The sequence below is a fragment of the Cucumis melo genome, chromosome 4, assembly GCF_025177605.1.
Source record: "Cucumis melo cultivar AY chromosome 4, USDA_Cmelo_AY_1.0, whole genome shotgun sequence".
Taxonomy (NCBI): domain Eukaryota; kingdom Viridiplantae; phylum Streptophyta; class Magnoliopsida; order Cucurbitales; family Cucurbitaceae; genus Cucumis; species Cucumis melo.
In genome coordinates, this window is record NC_066860.1 from 17,369,640 (window position 1) to 17,385,201 (window position 15,562).

At 29.7% G+C, this 15,562-nt stretch overlaps 1 protein-coding gene across 3 annotated transcripts; it reads left to right on the top strand.

Moving 5' to 3' along the window:
• The first annotated feature begins 8,815 nt into the window (after nt 1–8,815).
• On the top strand, nt 8,816–11,755 carry LOC103490030 (EPIDERMAL PATTERNING FACTOR-like protein 3). 3 transcript variants are annotated; one of them, XM_008449396.3, is made up of 4 exons: nt 8,816–10,423; nt 10,801–10,911; nt 11,055–11,074; nt 11,153–11,755. In XM_008449396.3, exons 2-4 carry the CDS (start codon nt 10,803–10,805, stop codon nt 11,369–11,371), a joined length of 348 nt encoding a protein of 115 aa, XP_008447618.1. In that variant the 5' UTR covers nt 8,816–10,423; nt 10,801–10,802; the 3' UTR covers nt 11,372–11,755. The 3 variants fall into 3 exon arrangements, with proteins under 3 accessions (XP_008447618.1, XP_008447617.1, XP_008447616.1); XM_008449395.3 differs by having other exon boundaries at nt 8,817–9,201; nt 10,222–10,911; XM_008449394.3 differs by having other exon boundaries at nt 8,817–10,911.
• Nucleotides 11,756–15,562: the final 3,807 nt, after the last annotated feature.

Sequence of the window (15,562 nt, forward strand, 5' to 3'; positions counted from 1 at the left end):
TTTTATCACATTTCTTCATATCTTGTTGTTATTTTTTTTTTTTATACTTGTTATTGTGTCTTTACTTTGCTAATTTATTCCTAAGTTTTATTCTTTTACATATATATATATATATATATATATATATATATATATATATATATATATATATATATATATATATATAATTAGCATTTTTATTTAATTTTTTTTATAACATTGATTATTGCTTCTTTAATATGTTCTTATCTTTTATATATTATTTAATATTTTGTCTTTTTTCATTCTTTTATGGTCAACTTAATATGTTATTGCTAATAATAGTTTAAATTTGTTAACATTTTAAATTATTTTTCTTTAAAAACATCCGACGACGAAATCTAGGAAATTTGGGAGTTCGATTTTTTAGAATTATTGAGGTGAGAAAATCGATTCTTTGGAAGTCCGAGGTTGATTCCAATATGTTTTTATGGTTCTTCTTTACTCTTGTTTCTACTTATCTAATTTTTCTATTAAGCCTCGTTTTGTTTCCTATTTAAAATTTTCAACTCTTTCTAATTAAAACTTTTAATGTTTTAAAATCCTTCTAACTTTAACATTCTCCGAATTTTAAAATCTTTCACAAAACTCTTTTTCTAAATCATTTAGAATTATTTTTCTTTTAAAGTTGTAAATTTTTTATGTTTTTTAAACGTTCAAAATTTAATTTATAATTTCATAAGGTTTCTTAATCAATATTTTCTAATAACTTATATTATTTTTCTTAAACAAAATCCTACGACGGAATCTAGAAAATTTGGGAATTCGATGTTCTAAAATTCTTAAGGCGAGGGATCACATCTTTGGGTGTTCAAGATTTGATCCCAAGAAAAATGATTTTAATTAATGTTTTTTAAAAAATCTATTTATTAGAAGGTTATTTCATGGATTTTGAGAAATTGTACTAATTTCTCACTTTCTTGAAGTGAGAAGATAATTTTTTTCAATATAGTCTAATTAATGGAATGCTCTCCACTTATTTTATGAGATCATTGCTTCAAATATTGGAGTAACGATGGGTAAAATAAGACACTCATTTTAAAAGAAATTAAAGAATATTTTCAATTCAAGATTTGAAATTTGGCTACCGTTTTCTAAACGGGTATTGTGAGGTGCTAACACCTTCATCATACACAAATGATTCTCAAACTCAACTCTAGTTTACGTAGACCATTTTTAAATGATTTTATTTAAAAAGTGTTTACTATATTTCGGTGTCCAATCACACCGTAAAAAGAATTGGTGGCAACTCTTATTTTGTTTTAAAACCCACCATTTTAAGGACATCGGCTGCTTCGCATCTTCTCGGGCATGTGGCGACAGCTTGGTGACCCCACTGGGAACATGAGGCCCTACCTCGAGAGTTTGACCATTTTTGCTTCTTTATCTTGAATCATTTTATTCTTTAATTTTATTTTAAATTATCATGTGTAGTTATTGTGTCGTATTTTATTTTTGCACAAACAATCTCACAAGCCTCCTTCCCCGGCTTTACCTCAAAAGATTAGAATTAAGAACGAAGTAGTGTTGACCTTCAAGGAGCTTACGTTCTCGTATAGGCACACGTAAAATCCTCACTCAAGTTAGTCATTGTCATGTATGACTTTTGACCAATTTAAGGACCTTTTATATAAGACTTTAGAGCAAACCTCACTTTGTTTGGAGTCTTTTATTTTGACATTATTTAAACTATTGTTTTGCTTCATACACTATCACAATCCTCCTACCCGGGCTTTACTTCATAAGACTAGAATTGAGGACGGAGTAGTGTTGACCTTCGAAAAACGTATGCTTCCGTGCAGGCACTCATATTACAACATGTATATTACAACATGCATTTACACATGTATTTATCATTTAGGGATTTTAGAATTAACCTCACTTTTAAAACTTTTATGCACTATACTTTGTATTACAACATGCATTTACACATGTATTTATTTATTTATTTTTATTTCATTGATTCTTTACTTTTGTTTGTCGAAATATCACAATTGCATAGAAATTTGACTAAAAGTTAACAATATTTTATTTGCCAATTTTAATTTTTCTTAATCAATTAACCTCTTAGTAATTTTGTTGAAATTTTATAAAGTATTTTTCATACTTCAAAAATGTACTTTTAAGAGAATTTAAGAACTTTTCTTCATATATTTCAAGGATTGAACAACATTTTTTAATAAAAAGTTAAAAAAACATATTTATCCAATTTTTTTCTAAAAGGAATATATATTCAATAATAATTAGCTTCATTTAATGAATTCGTTTTGTAGTATATTAACTATTTAAACCTGGATAAAAAAATCATGTCAGAAATAAATAACATTAGCATTAAAATTTAAAATTTTGAGAATGATTATTTGAAATACTACAAAATATGATCAAATATATAAAAAGAATTTTGCAAAAAAAAAAAAAAAAAAAAAAAAGAAAACATATTCTTCAATTTATTTTTGTAAAAGAACGTGCAGATTATCTTTTTTATAAAGCTTGAATGTTTTCAAAGTTATTTTAAAAGAGGTAAATATTTCCAAATAAAAAAATAATCAAAGAAAATAATGAAAAGATTTAACTTTTTTTTCAATTTTCTTAAAATAAATTTGACATTTTGTTTGATCGTAGCCATCAAACAAATTTGACTAATTAATCAAAAGAGAGAAGCTCTTAAATCACTATATGTTTAGAGTAAATGATTAATTTTGATGGTTTCGTAAAACTTTATGGGTGAGTTTTATTTTTTTATCTCATATAACCATATTGTTATCCATTTTATTTTGTTAAAAATTGCATTTAATAAAAAAATTGTGATTTCTTTTTAAGAAGTTACACTATTATTAAGGTATTTTTGTAGTATTATATGAGATAAAAAAAAAAAAAAAACTGATTGACCAATTTAATTGTAGTATTATATGAGATAAATTTCTCCGACATTGTTTAAAATCAATTTAATTGCTAGATTATTTTTTGCCTTAGTTTGGCTTATTATTCATTTTGTGATTAACTACATTTTTCTTAAAAAAATGTTATTTAATTACTTTTAAATTTTGTGGGTAGTTTGGTTAAAGCAACTAAAACAATTAGTTAGGGTAACTATGGTGGGTGGAGAATTACTCAATATGGTAACTTTTTGAAATTGGTTTTGTCAATAAAGGCTTCATGCCATTTTGAGATGTATGCCAAAGTTAGTATAATTTCAAATTCAAAAAAATCCCACCATTTTGAATTTTTTAGCCATTTGAAGAAACATTTTTTGTTATAAATAATCCCTTCTTCTTCATCCATGAAAAAAAACACAACATAGAGAAAAGGCCACAAAAAAAAAAAAAAAAAAAAAAAAGAAATTTTTACTACCTTCACATCTTCTCTTCTTCATCTAAATCTCTACTCTCCAAAGCTCCTATTTCTCTTAACCTTCACATGTTCTTTAAAAAAAACCAAAAGATCTACAACATCCATTTTATCTTCTCTTTTAGTAACCTCCTAAATTTTATCTTTCTTCAGCAATGTCAAGAATCCAACACACAAAAAAACTCTAACTTAGTTGGAGGTGTATGGTAGGGCTTTGGTCCTAATGATCCAAACTTCAAACAAAGTTAAGTGTGTTAGGATTTTAACTTTTTTTTTCTTTTTTTTTTCCTCTTCTTCTTTTTATTTTGTTTGTTTTTCTTCAAAGTTCTTTATTTTTGCTTATTCTTACAATTCTCATTATTTTATCTTTCTTCAAGCTTAAAAAAACACAAAAAAAAGACTAATTGATTAAATTTTTGCTTATTATTCTTGTAGTTCTTATTTCTCTACTTTTCTTTTCTGCTATAATTATTTATTTATTATCTTGTGAGTTTCTCTTTTATAGTTTTTTTTTTATTACACATTTCTTCATATCTTGTTGTTATCTTTTTTTATTTATTATTATGTCTTTTCTTTGCTAATTGATTCTTAAGTTTTATTTTCTATACATTGTATCTTTACTTTATATATATATATATATATATATACATATACATATAATTAGTATTTTTTTATTTAATTCTTTTTTCTTTTTATAACATTGATTAATGTTTCACTAGTATTTTATCATCTTGATTACTGCTTTTTAAATATTTTTCTCATCTTGATTATTGCGACTTTTATATATTATTTTTTCCATGGTCAATTTAATATGCTATTGCTAATAATAATAATTTAAATTTGTTAACATTTTAAATTATTTTTCTTTAAAAACATCCGATGACAAAATTTAGGAAATTTGGGAGTCCGATTTCTTAGAATTCTTGAGGTGAGGAAATCGATTCTTTGGAAGTTCGAGGTCAATTCCAATATGTTTTTATTAAAATTTCAATATGTTATTTTATGTTTGCATAATTTAGTATGGTGGTTTTCTACTCTTGTTTCTACTAATCTAATTTTTCTATTAAGCCTCACTTTGTTTCCTATTTAAAATTTTCAAATCTTTCTAATTAAAACTTTCAATGTTTTAAAATCCTTCTAATTTAAAATTCTCCGAGTTTTAAAATCTTTCACAAAACTCTTTTTCTAAATCATTTAGACTTTTTTTTCTTTTAAAGTTATATTTTTTTTATGTTTTTCAAACGTTCAAAATTTAATCTATAATTTCATAAGGTTTCTTAATCAATCTTTTCTAATGACTTATATTGTTTTTCTTAAATCAAATCTTACGACAAAATCTAGGAAATTTGAGAGTCTAATTTTCTAGAATTCTTCAGGTGAGGGATCACATCTTTAGGCTTTGGGAGTCAAAGATTTGATCCCAAGAAAAAATGATTTTAATTAATGTTTTTTTTAATCTCTTTATTAGAAGGTTATTCCTACGATGGATTTTGAGAAGTTGTACTAATTTCTCACTTTCTTGACGTGAGAAAATTTTCTTCAATATAGTCTAATTAATGGAACGCTCTCCACTTATTTTATGAGATCATTGCTTCAAGTATTAGAGTAATGAAAGGTAAAATAAGACATTAGTTTTAAAAGAAATTAAAGAATATTTTCAATTCAAGATTTGAAATTTAGCCATCGTTTTCTAAACGGGTGTTATGAGGTGTTAACATTTTCCTCATACACAAATTACTCCCAAACTCAACTCTAGCTTATGTAGACCATTTTTTAATTATTTATTTAAAAAGTGTTTACTATATTTCGGTGTGCAATCACACCATAAAAAGGATTGGTGGCGACTCCTATTTTGTTTTAAAACCTACCATTTTAAGGATGTCGGCCACTCCACATCGTCTCAGTCATGTGGCGACATCGATGTTGTGCATCAATTTTTCAGGTTATCCATTAAACAAATATGTGTATGTACACATATATACATGTACATACACATGTATATACATATATGGAGATATGTATGTATACATCATATATATACGTATATACGTATGTAGATAAAGTTGAATTTTAATCTTGCAACACTATTGATACAACTAATTTATTTGTATTATTTATAAATGATTTAATCTAAATCATTCAGATGAAGACTTAAATATACGAGGGGTTGTGTAAACCCTAAACCTATCATTTCTCAAGAATTTCTAAGTGTTAGAAAAAAGCCAAAACTTACTTGGTTTGTTGTTTGTGTTGTTTAGGTTATCTTGTTAAAGAAAGGGTTGAAGGAAAGTCAAAGTATTGAGGAGTTGAGAGGTCAGCAGGCAAGTGAAGAAGATAAAGGAAGATTAATGGTTTTGGCCAAGTATTAGAAGACTAGGAGTTTTGGACATTGTTAGGCGCCAAGGCAAGACATGGTGCATGTTGTGTGTGAGAGCCTCACAAGACATGTCCTAGGCGACCAAGGACACCTAAGTGAGAAGACTAGGTGTCGAGGCAAGTTGAGCTAAGTGTTGAGACAAGCTAAGAGGAGCATGATAGGTGAGCTATGCGACTAAGAACATGCGAGGAGGGCTTGGGGCCAAGGTTTGCAAGGTTAACTAGGCAACATGGTCTTGTTAGAAGGCTTTGGAAGAGAAGCTAAATTTTTAGGCATTTTGGGAAACTCTTAGGCATTTAAGATAGATGGTTGAGTGGAGACAAGCGTCCACAGCATGCAAAGTTTGATTTTGCAGCAAGTAAGGGGTGGCAAGGTTCCAATATAGAGAACTTTAATTTAAGGTGAGCTCAAATTAGGAGTGCTGACAATTCTCTCATGCGTTTTCTCTCAAAGTGGTTGCAAAAATTTACGAAAAGAGTCTGGTGAGGTGGGGCTGTCAGACGAAGAAGACATAAGAAAGATGTTGATCAAGCTCAAAGAAGAAGGGAAGGTCAAAAATTGAAGATTTTTTAGCAGTAAGAATTCTTTGAAGGCTACAGATCACATCCCTTTGAATTTGAAGTTGAATGTTTTAGGTAACATAGTTAAGAAAATCTTAAGCAAGTTTGAAGAAGCATCTTTTTCATTTTGATGGCTACATTAAAAGTTATGAATGCTTGAAGTTGAAAGAGGCATGAAGCTGTGTTTTGCAACCAAAGACATGCGGCATGCTAAGCGCGAGGTAAGCACTCAACTAGGTATCTAGAGGGCCTGAGCACGCGCGTGTGCTGCCTGCCGCCCATGTCCAACAGCTAGCCATACCATGACACTAGCTTTGTACAATTTTGGTGTTTTTGAGATTTTGGAATTAAGTTCTAAATTTTCATGATTTTAGAGGTTTACTATGAGTTCAAATTCTCTAATTTTAGGACAAGAAGAGATTGGGCAAATTTATAGGCCAAGGAATTAGCTACCATATGTGAGTGGCAAAGATGAATTTAAAAGTGATTTCTAAACATGATTTACTAAGTTTATGCTTGAAGCATGCTTTGAGTTAACTTATTAAGATATATACCTGATTTACATAGTTGATTTTCGAAGCATGAGTTCTAATGTTAGAAAAGTTTGAAAAGCATGAGTTTAACTTATGAGGTTATTGAGAATGTTTCTTAGTACATTGATTTATGAGCAAGCATATGAATGCTGAGTTTCTTAAAGTATTAAAGTTAAATGTTGTTTTAAAGAAAAACTTGTTTTACAGATCTAAGACCTACTGAATGCAAGAGATTTATATAACATATTGTTTTAGCTTGAGACAATGATTTAAACCATGAGATTATTTGAGCATATTTTAGTTTATATCTGAGAATTATCTAGATATTTGTGGAAATCCTACGCAGGAGTTATTTTTGTGACAAAGGTCCTATGATGAGGGTATTCAGTAGATGTTTAGAGTTTCCATCACTATGACTAGGTAGAGATGAGGGCCTCTATGGAAGCCTAGATTTTTCATCTCTTAGTAACCATCACGAGATAGGACACTACTGATGCCTAGACTTTCATCTTGTTGAGTAAGAAATTATTTAGGGTATAACAAGTGAAAGAGAAATGTTTAAGACAATTGGTTAAATTTTGAGAAATTTGTATTTAATTTGCTTTGGTTTGCTTTAAAAGTATTTGTTTAAGCTGTTTATTACTCAATATTAACTATGTTTGTATTAGTGTATGTGTTGTTCCAGTTGTGTAATTTAGTCTACACATGAGTTTAGTTCTATAGAGTTAGTGGTGTAATTTACCTTGTTTTATAGTGGTTGTTTATACGTCTATATCAGACTTATTATGGTTATTGTAAGCTTGGGCTTCACTATGTGTTTATGTAGAGTTTGTTTATATTCCCGTTGTGTTGTATATTTTATGTTAGTTCAGTTTTAGTTCTAGTAGAGTCAACGCATTTTGTTAGAAGGAGAACAGTATCTATTGGCTTCACACCATCTCTTGGTCTAAGAGGAGGTGGTCTAGGAGGGGATGTGACATGTTGTATTTTACAATAAATGATTGTAAGATAGACAACAGAAAAATGTAAATTTAATTGAAAGATTAATTAGAATTTTAATGATGAATGTGAACCTCATATGTCAAATATCATTGATGGTATAATTTGTACAAACCACCCATTGAACTTTCAATTTTGAGCATAGGGGTTAACCTCTTGTTTAGTAAAGGGTTGCAATCAAACCCTTTATTAGAATACTAAAGGTTAAATTATCAGTTTAGCCACCGACTTTGAATTTCATAATTATTTTGATTCTTAAATTTTTATAGATTGTTTGAGATAAGGAAAGAAACAATAAGTATGAAGTTGTAAACTTCTAAGATCTATATTGTAAAGAGTCGATACAATATAAATTTAATGTAATGTACATTATAAATCTAATGTTTTCAGTGATGGGATCCACAAGCTTTTTGGACCAAACAAGAACGAAAATTCACATTTCTATAATTTCTACTCATACTTCTAAATTCCTTGAGTCAAAGACACTCTCAAGTATATTGTGGACAAATTTAAATTGATACTTCTAAATTTAAGAGTAAAAATTAAAATTTGTCAAAATTAATAAATTATAACAAATACCTTTTAACTTTGTTTTTTTTATTATTATTATTATTAAAAAGGACTCTATACGTTACAAAGTCTTAACATTATTCTTGAATTTTTTTAACCTTCTATTCAAAAATAAACTTTTTATAATATTGAACAAAGATAAGACTTAATCATATTACAATGACTTTAAAAGAGAAATTATAAAAAATGATAAATTTAATAAACAAACAAATTTTTATATTTTATCTATAAGTGATATCGATAGACATTGATAATAAGCTTATTGATCTCTATAAATTATTTTATTATATTTAAAAATGTCATTGTTTTGATGATTATTTAAAATTTTATTTCTAATTATTGTCAAGTCATGTTATATCTAAATTTCACCTAAAATTTTGACTATTCTTTTTTTAAATGTTTGGAAAAAGTTGAAGTGAATTTTTGAAACAAAGTATGCTTTTATGATCCTTCAAATTTTGCCGAAGAACTAAATGGAAAATCAGTTTCACAAACGATCTTTTCTCTGGGTTTTTTCATGGATTGCATGATACCCCGTTTTGTGTTTGAGGGTCGATTCCAGTGGCCGAAATTCTAAAGCTGGGTCTTGATGTTACCTAATCCAGAGCCGCTAAGGTTAATCGATATATGGTAAAAAAGAAGTAGCAGAAGAAGAAGAAGAAGAGTGAAAGAAAATGTAACAGATCGAATAATCAAATCACTCAAATCTCGCTGATATCAATAAGAAATCCCCAGACGATATTGAACAGGACAAACCTTACTTGAAAACGTACAATCGTTGCATTTGATGCTTAAAGTACCTTCTCTGCTTATCCATTTTCATCGATTTATTTTTGTCTGTATTTTTTTTTCCCCACAAAGTTCTCTCATTTTTGCATTATACACATCCCCATCGAGCCGCTTAAACAGTGATTCAGTGCCCCTTTCTTTGTCCTTTCTAGTCAGAAAGACCACTAATTTGTGCCTGCCAACTGTTTGATAATTTCCCTCTGTGACTGTTTTAACCTAAGGCTTACTTCCCATGTTTTAACTTTGACATCATTCTATCACATTTCTCCTTATAAAGTCAAATAAGTTATTATACTTTCATTTGGGGTGTTAAGAACTGCTATCCTGAATCTTGGGTCTGTACCTGTAGAGAGAGAGACCTTTGATTAGTGCCTGCTATATGTTTTATGTTTTGCTCGTGTGACAGTTTGAGCGTAAGACTTTGCTTCTAATGTTTTAAGTTTGATATTGTTCTTCACACTTTCCTAATAAAGTAAAAAAAAAGGATTAAATTATAATTTGGGGTGTTAAGAATTGCTATCATGAATATTGGGTGATAGAAAGAATATATGTCATGTAAGCTTGATTTATAGAGAATGTGGTGGTGACCGGGGGAAACAGGCAAACTTGAGTGTGATAGTTTGGGTGTGGATTAAATCTAACGTCATTTATTGCTTATAAATTGGGACCTTCCACAACCCAACGGCTCTTGATTGACCATCTTTGGTTATAAGGTAAATGGATGGCTGAGATTGGATTTAGAGCAGCATTCTATTATCTTCTCAACCTACTAATCTGTAAAAGGTTGACCCCATTTGAAGTACCTTATTTAATTTATTAACTAACTCAATAAAATTTTCTGCTGGGCTGAATGTGCTCAGAACCTCAGACATTGATGCCTTTTTCCTTCTTTTACATAAATAGCCCTCTGTCCCTGGATCTTTTCTTCTTTAAATAGGAATAAAACTATCAGAGTGAAATAAAGTCCCTGCAGTCTTGGTAGATGGTATTTTTCTTTTCCTTGTGAATATTTACATTGCTTCTGCAGGTATGACAGAACCTAGAAAAAAAAGGGGTGGCTGTTCTGCTGGGCCCTGCCCTTGTAAGGATCTCTGTATGGTTCATTTAGTGGACTGATTTGGCAGTGAGTGAAAGAGAGAGGCTGGATCGTATTGAAAGGCGACAAAATCAAAAAAAGAAGAAGAAGAAAAAGGGGATTTCTACAGCTCATTTCTTGCACTCTTGCAATTGTAAGGTTCTCTTCTCTATGTATCCATGGTGAGTTGTCAAATGATTTGAGTTGGAGTGGAGTGGAGGGACTTTGCTTTGCTTTTGTTCAGAACTCTTTGATAAGAAATTGGAATCGATCACTTGTTTCTAACGCAAAATCTCTCTGCCAGTCCTAAAGCTAGCCCTTGGAAGAGTAAGAAACCAAACAAAATAAAACAATATATATATGTATGTATAAAGATAGAGAGAAAGGCTCTGACTTCTTGTACGGGGAAATGTGAATTTGCTTGTTAGGATTAAATTTCCACCACCTTCTTATAACCCAAATCATTTTCCATTTTTTCCATTCACCATCTCTTTCCCACCGAAATCATCATTATCATTTTGGCTTTTGAAGACATGAAAGGAACATACTGGTGTTTTATATTCATTCTGCAATTAGTCTGTTGGGTTTCTGCTGCGGCCAGAACTTTTGCTCCAAATCCTGCCCTTCTTCCTCATAAACAAGGTTTGTTTCTTACCAATTATATAATCACATCTTCTCTTTGGCTTTCTCATCCCAATTATATTATTACATCTATTTAGCCATAGGTTTTCTTCTTCTTTCACCACCTTTTTAATTCAACTTGCTTGTTGTTTTGTTCCTGCCAGGTCTTATTGAGTCAAAACAGGTCAGCCCCCCCACCCTTTTTGTCACTTTATATGTGCTCTGTTTGGTGAAATAATTCATGTTTTTGGTCTGCATAAAGGCTGTTAAAGGTATTAAAGAAGAAGAATTCTATAGAGGGATGAGGAAAATAGGGTCAAGTCCCCCCAGCTGTGAGCACAAGTGCTATGGATGCATTCCATGTGAAGCCATTCAAGTGCCTACAACCACCAACAGGCGCAGCCATATAGGGGTCCAATACACTAACTATGAACCTGAGGGATGGAAATGCAAGTGTGGCCCTTCCTTTTACAGCCCTTGATCCTAAATCTTAAGAGGAAAAAATAAATATGATAGAATAAAAAAAAAATAACCTTCCTTTTTGCCCCATCACTTGCTTTGCCTTTTCTGCATCATTTCCATCCCATCCCACTGTATAGTTCTTAATTCAATGTTACTTTTGAATATGTATGAGGTTCAACGTTAGTTTAGAAAAGTAGATAATTAAGTTTTCGTCAAAATATGAATTAGGGTAGAGGGATCGAACTTCTAATTTGAAGTCGATAATAGAAGGTTATATATTTTAGGTGATTTATGTTCATTGTGGTTAAGTTTTTTTTTTTTTTTTTTTTTGAATATTTTGTTTAATTAGGAAATTTCACTCATAAATTTGTTGTTGGTGGAAAAAAATTGACTTGTTACCTCATTAAATAGTAATTCTCTTAATTATTTAACAAGGTAATATAAATGAATGACAATTTTGTAATTTTGATCGTTGATACTGACAATTTTGTAATTTTGACCGATGATACTTATACTATAAATATTAAATTTGTAATTTAACTTTAATATTTTTAAATATTTTATTTAAGGTACTTGCACCTTGCAAAACTAATAAATTAGTGTAAGTATAAATAAATAGTTTTACATTAGCGAGTTTAGACTTATTGTTTTAGGTTCATATCGACTAATACTTTGGATGTTTTAAACCTAAACGGTATATTTCATCTCATCTTTTATATTTTGGAAGTTCTAAGGATTTTATTAACATAATTTGAAAGAAATATTCTTTGGAAGCAACCAAAAAACAAATTTGTTAAATCAATTGAATGTTGTGATTGAGTATTATTTAGACTATTATTGTTTTTCCTTTTTTTTTTTTTTCTTTTATCACATGAGACCATCACTTCAAAAGTCTTAGCAATAAGGAAAATAGAACTTTCTTGTCAATTATTTGATCCTCACCTTTTTCTTCTAATTATTTGATAAAATTTTACAAAAAAAGACAGAGAAAATAAAAAGTTGAAGTTAATATTGAGCCTTTCATTTTCTTTTGAATGTATAATTGTAATACAAACTCACCTTGATTTGACAGACAAAGAAGATTTGAGGATGTGAATCTCATTCTTTTCTGGCAAATGCTATCGATTTTGATAGACCTTCTCATACATGAATTACTTAATGTTTGATTTTGTTTTCTTTCTAAGATGGCTCATTGTAAGATGTTTATTCAAAATATAGTGTTAGATATGCAAATCAATAAGATTTGTTGGTTTAAAATTTTAAAGGAGAAATAACACTCTCTTATAAATTAGTTTTAATGATATAAGATTGGGCATAATCTTAAGATATGTTTTGATTAACTTGAAAGGAAAAAAAAGAAAGATGTTTTTTAAATAATCATTTTTATTTAAATTCTTCTCATAAAAATGGTTTTAAACATTTAGAAATTGTTTTATAAATTATTTTGAGTGGTTGTCAAACATACACCTGAAAAGTTAAACCAAATACACTCTTAGTCATTACTATTATTTTCAAAATTATACACTTAAAAAAGTAATATGACTGTTAGTATGGTCTTCAATGATTGTGTTGAAAATTATTAATTAGCAAAGTAATCGCCCTAAATGAGAAAACGACACTTTTGGTGGAATTATAGGTAACTTAAAGTCGATTGAAATATTAATTTCGTAAGTTTATTCAATTTTTAAATAGAACTTCCCTTCCAATCAATCTCAAATCCAATATCCAATGTTAGTTTATTTTCTTTTAAACTAAATATTTCCTAAACATCCAAACCTCAAGCAACAAATGAGAACATATAATACATTCGAAAATCATTTGAGGAACCAAGAGTCTTAACCTCGCCCTGATCCTTTTGAATGGGAAAAAACAACAAAGAATCGGAATGAGACTTAAAACCAGTAACTTTACCTGTATGGTCAAATTTTTTTGTACAAAGATAGAAAGAGAAAAAAGGTATTTCCTAGCCTCCTTACCAAAGCAAAAAATCATATTTGTTAACTTTTTCTTTTTGATAAAAATTAAAGAAACTAAATTGAAAGTATAAGAACTAACAGCATACAATTATACGATGAACAAATATTAACATGTGTAACAAAAATCATATCTTAATCTTTAAATTTTTATTGATAAGATGATAGTGTTTTAAGTTCATCAAAGAATCTTAAAAGAATATGAGGTTTGAACATTTTTGTTCAAAAGTTAATTTTCCACTCTTTTAGTTTTATGTTCCAATTTCATCCCTACTTTTTTTTTTTTTTTTTTTTAGCTTTGATGAGCAATAAAGTGGGTCATTTGCTTAAGTTTGTTGAGCTTAATAGATGGCAGGCAAGTTGTCTCTTCCCAACCTTTGTGTCTTTTTGGGCTCACCACAAAATGATTTTTTGGTTTTATGTGTTCTCATTGATTTTTTTTTTTTTTTTTTACTTTATGTTACATTGTCTTGTCCTTCCAACCATGTCCACCTAAGAATGTAGGCACAATTATTTTAAAAGTTTGGTCCAATCAAATAATGATTAGGTCCCATTAGATAAATCTTTTCATGGTTTATTTTTTGGGCCAACTAGAAAAATAGCGATCTACAAGTTGTCATTTGGAAAAATATATAGTAAAACTGTTTTTTTTTTTTCAAAGATGGCAAAACAAAAGAAAAAAATATAAAAATAAAAATTTGCAAAAACCCAAAATACCCCAATATAAATAGAATGTCAACTACTTCCTAACTCTAAAATAAACAATAATTACAATTTAATTATAGCCAGAAAACTTTATATCTAATAATTCAAAGTTTATGGTATGCAAATTGAAGAAGTCCATCTATGGTCTCAAACAAGCCTCTCGTCAATGGTATCACAAATTTCTTGAAGTAATTACCTCTTTTTGTTTTGAAGTGAATAAAGTGGAAGATTGTGTATTTCACAAGTTCAATGGGAGTGAATTTATTTTCCTGGTGTTATATGTTGATGACATACTCATAGCAAGTAAGAGGTTTCTCAAAAGGAATAAATTTGAGATGAAGGATTTTAGTGATGTTTCTTTTGTATTAGGAATTGGAATCATGTAAAATCTCTCTTAAGGTATTTATAGATTGTCACAAAAATAACTACATTAAAAAAATTGAGTAAATTCAGCATAAAAGGTTGTGCGCCAGGAGATACCCCTGTTGCCAAAGGTAATAAATTTCATTTAGGTCAATGCCCTAAGACCACACTCGAGATTAAAGAGAAGTAGATGGTTCCCTATGCATAGGTTGTTTGAAGCCTAACGTAGGGCTCAAATTTGCACGCATCCAGATATTGCATCATAGTTAGAGAGTTAGGCGGATATTTGAGTAATCCAGGGATGGATCATTGGAAAGCAGCCAAACGAGTTATAAGGTATTTATAAAGAACAAAAGTTTGTATGCTCACTTATTGAAGAGCATATATTTTGGAGGTCATTTAGTATTCTGCTTTCAATTATGTTGGATGCCAATACACTTTGTGATCCATTTCAGGCTATAACTTCATATTGGTTGAAGGGGTTGTATTTTTGAAAAAGTGTTAAACAAACGCTTATGCCCTTCTTTTGCCATAGATGTGAAGTTTATAACATGTTATGAGGAGTCCAATCATGAAATATGGTTGCATAATTTTGTCACGAATAGTGGTTGGCATAGAAAAACAACTAAAATTATTTTGTGACAACAAGTTGGCAGTTGTAAACCTCAAACCCTAAGAAACTTGAGTTTTTCTAAAAGAAATTAGATTAGTAATCTTTTAAGTGAGATTGAGATGGAAAAATAAGTTTAAGAAGTGTTATTTTAAGTGTGTTATGGTAGGTGGAAAGAAGGAAAATTAAGAAGGAATGGCTAAAAGTTAAGAAGGTTAAGTTGAAAAGCACAAATTATTGGTTAAGTCCACAAGCTAGGCATTTAGAGCTTGGTGAGCGGTCGAAAGAAGAAATAGAAAACCTCCAAATAGGAGATCTAAGCATTTGGACAAGGGTAGGTTGCAAGCTTGAGTTGTAATGTGTAGGCGAGAATGTTGAAATAACCTTCAAGTGAGCTTGGCGAAATGGTCTTGGCTAGGCGAGAAGGGTTGTCTTTAGAGGTTTTTCGGTATTAAGTTGGATGGCTAAGAGGCTGAAGACAAGGTCCTTAGAGGTTAGGAAGGCGTTGGGAGGTTAGGCGAAGAAGACATGCATGCACGAGATGAGGCTTGTGGTCAAG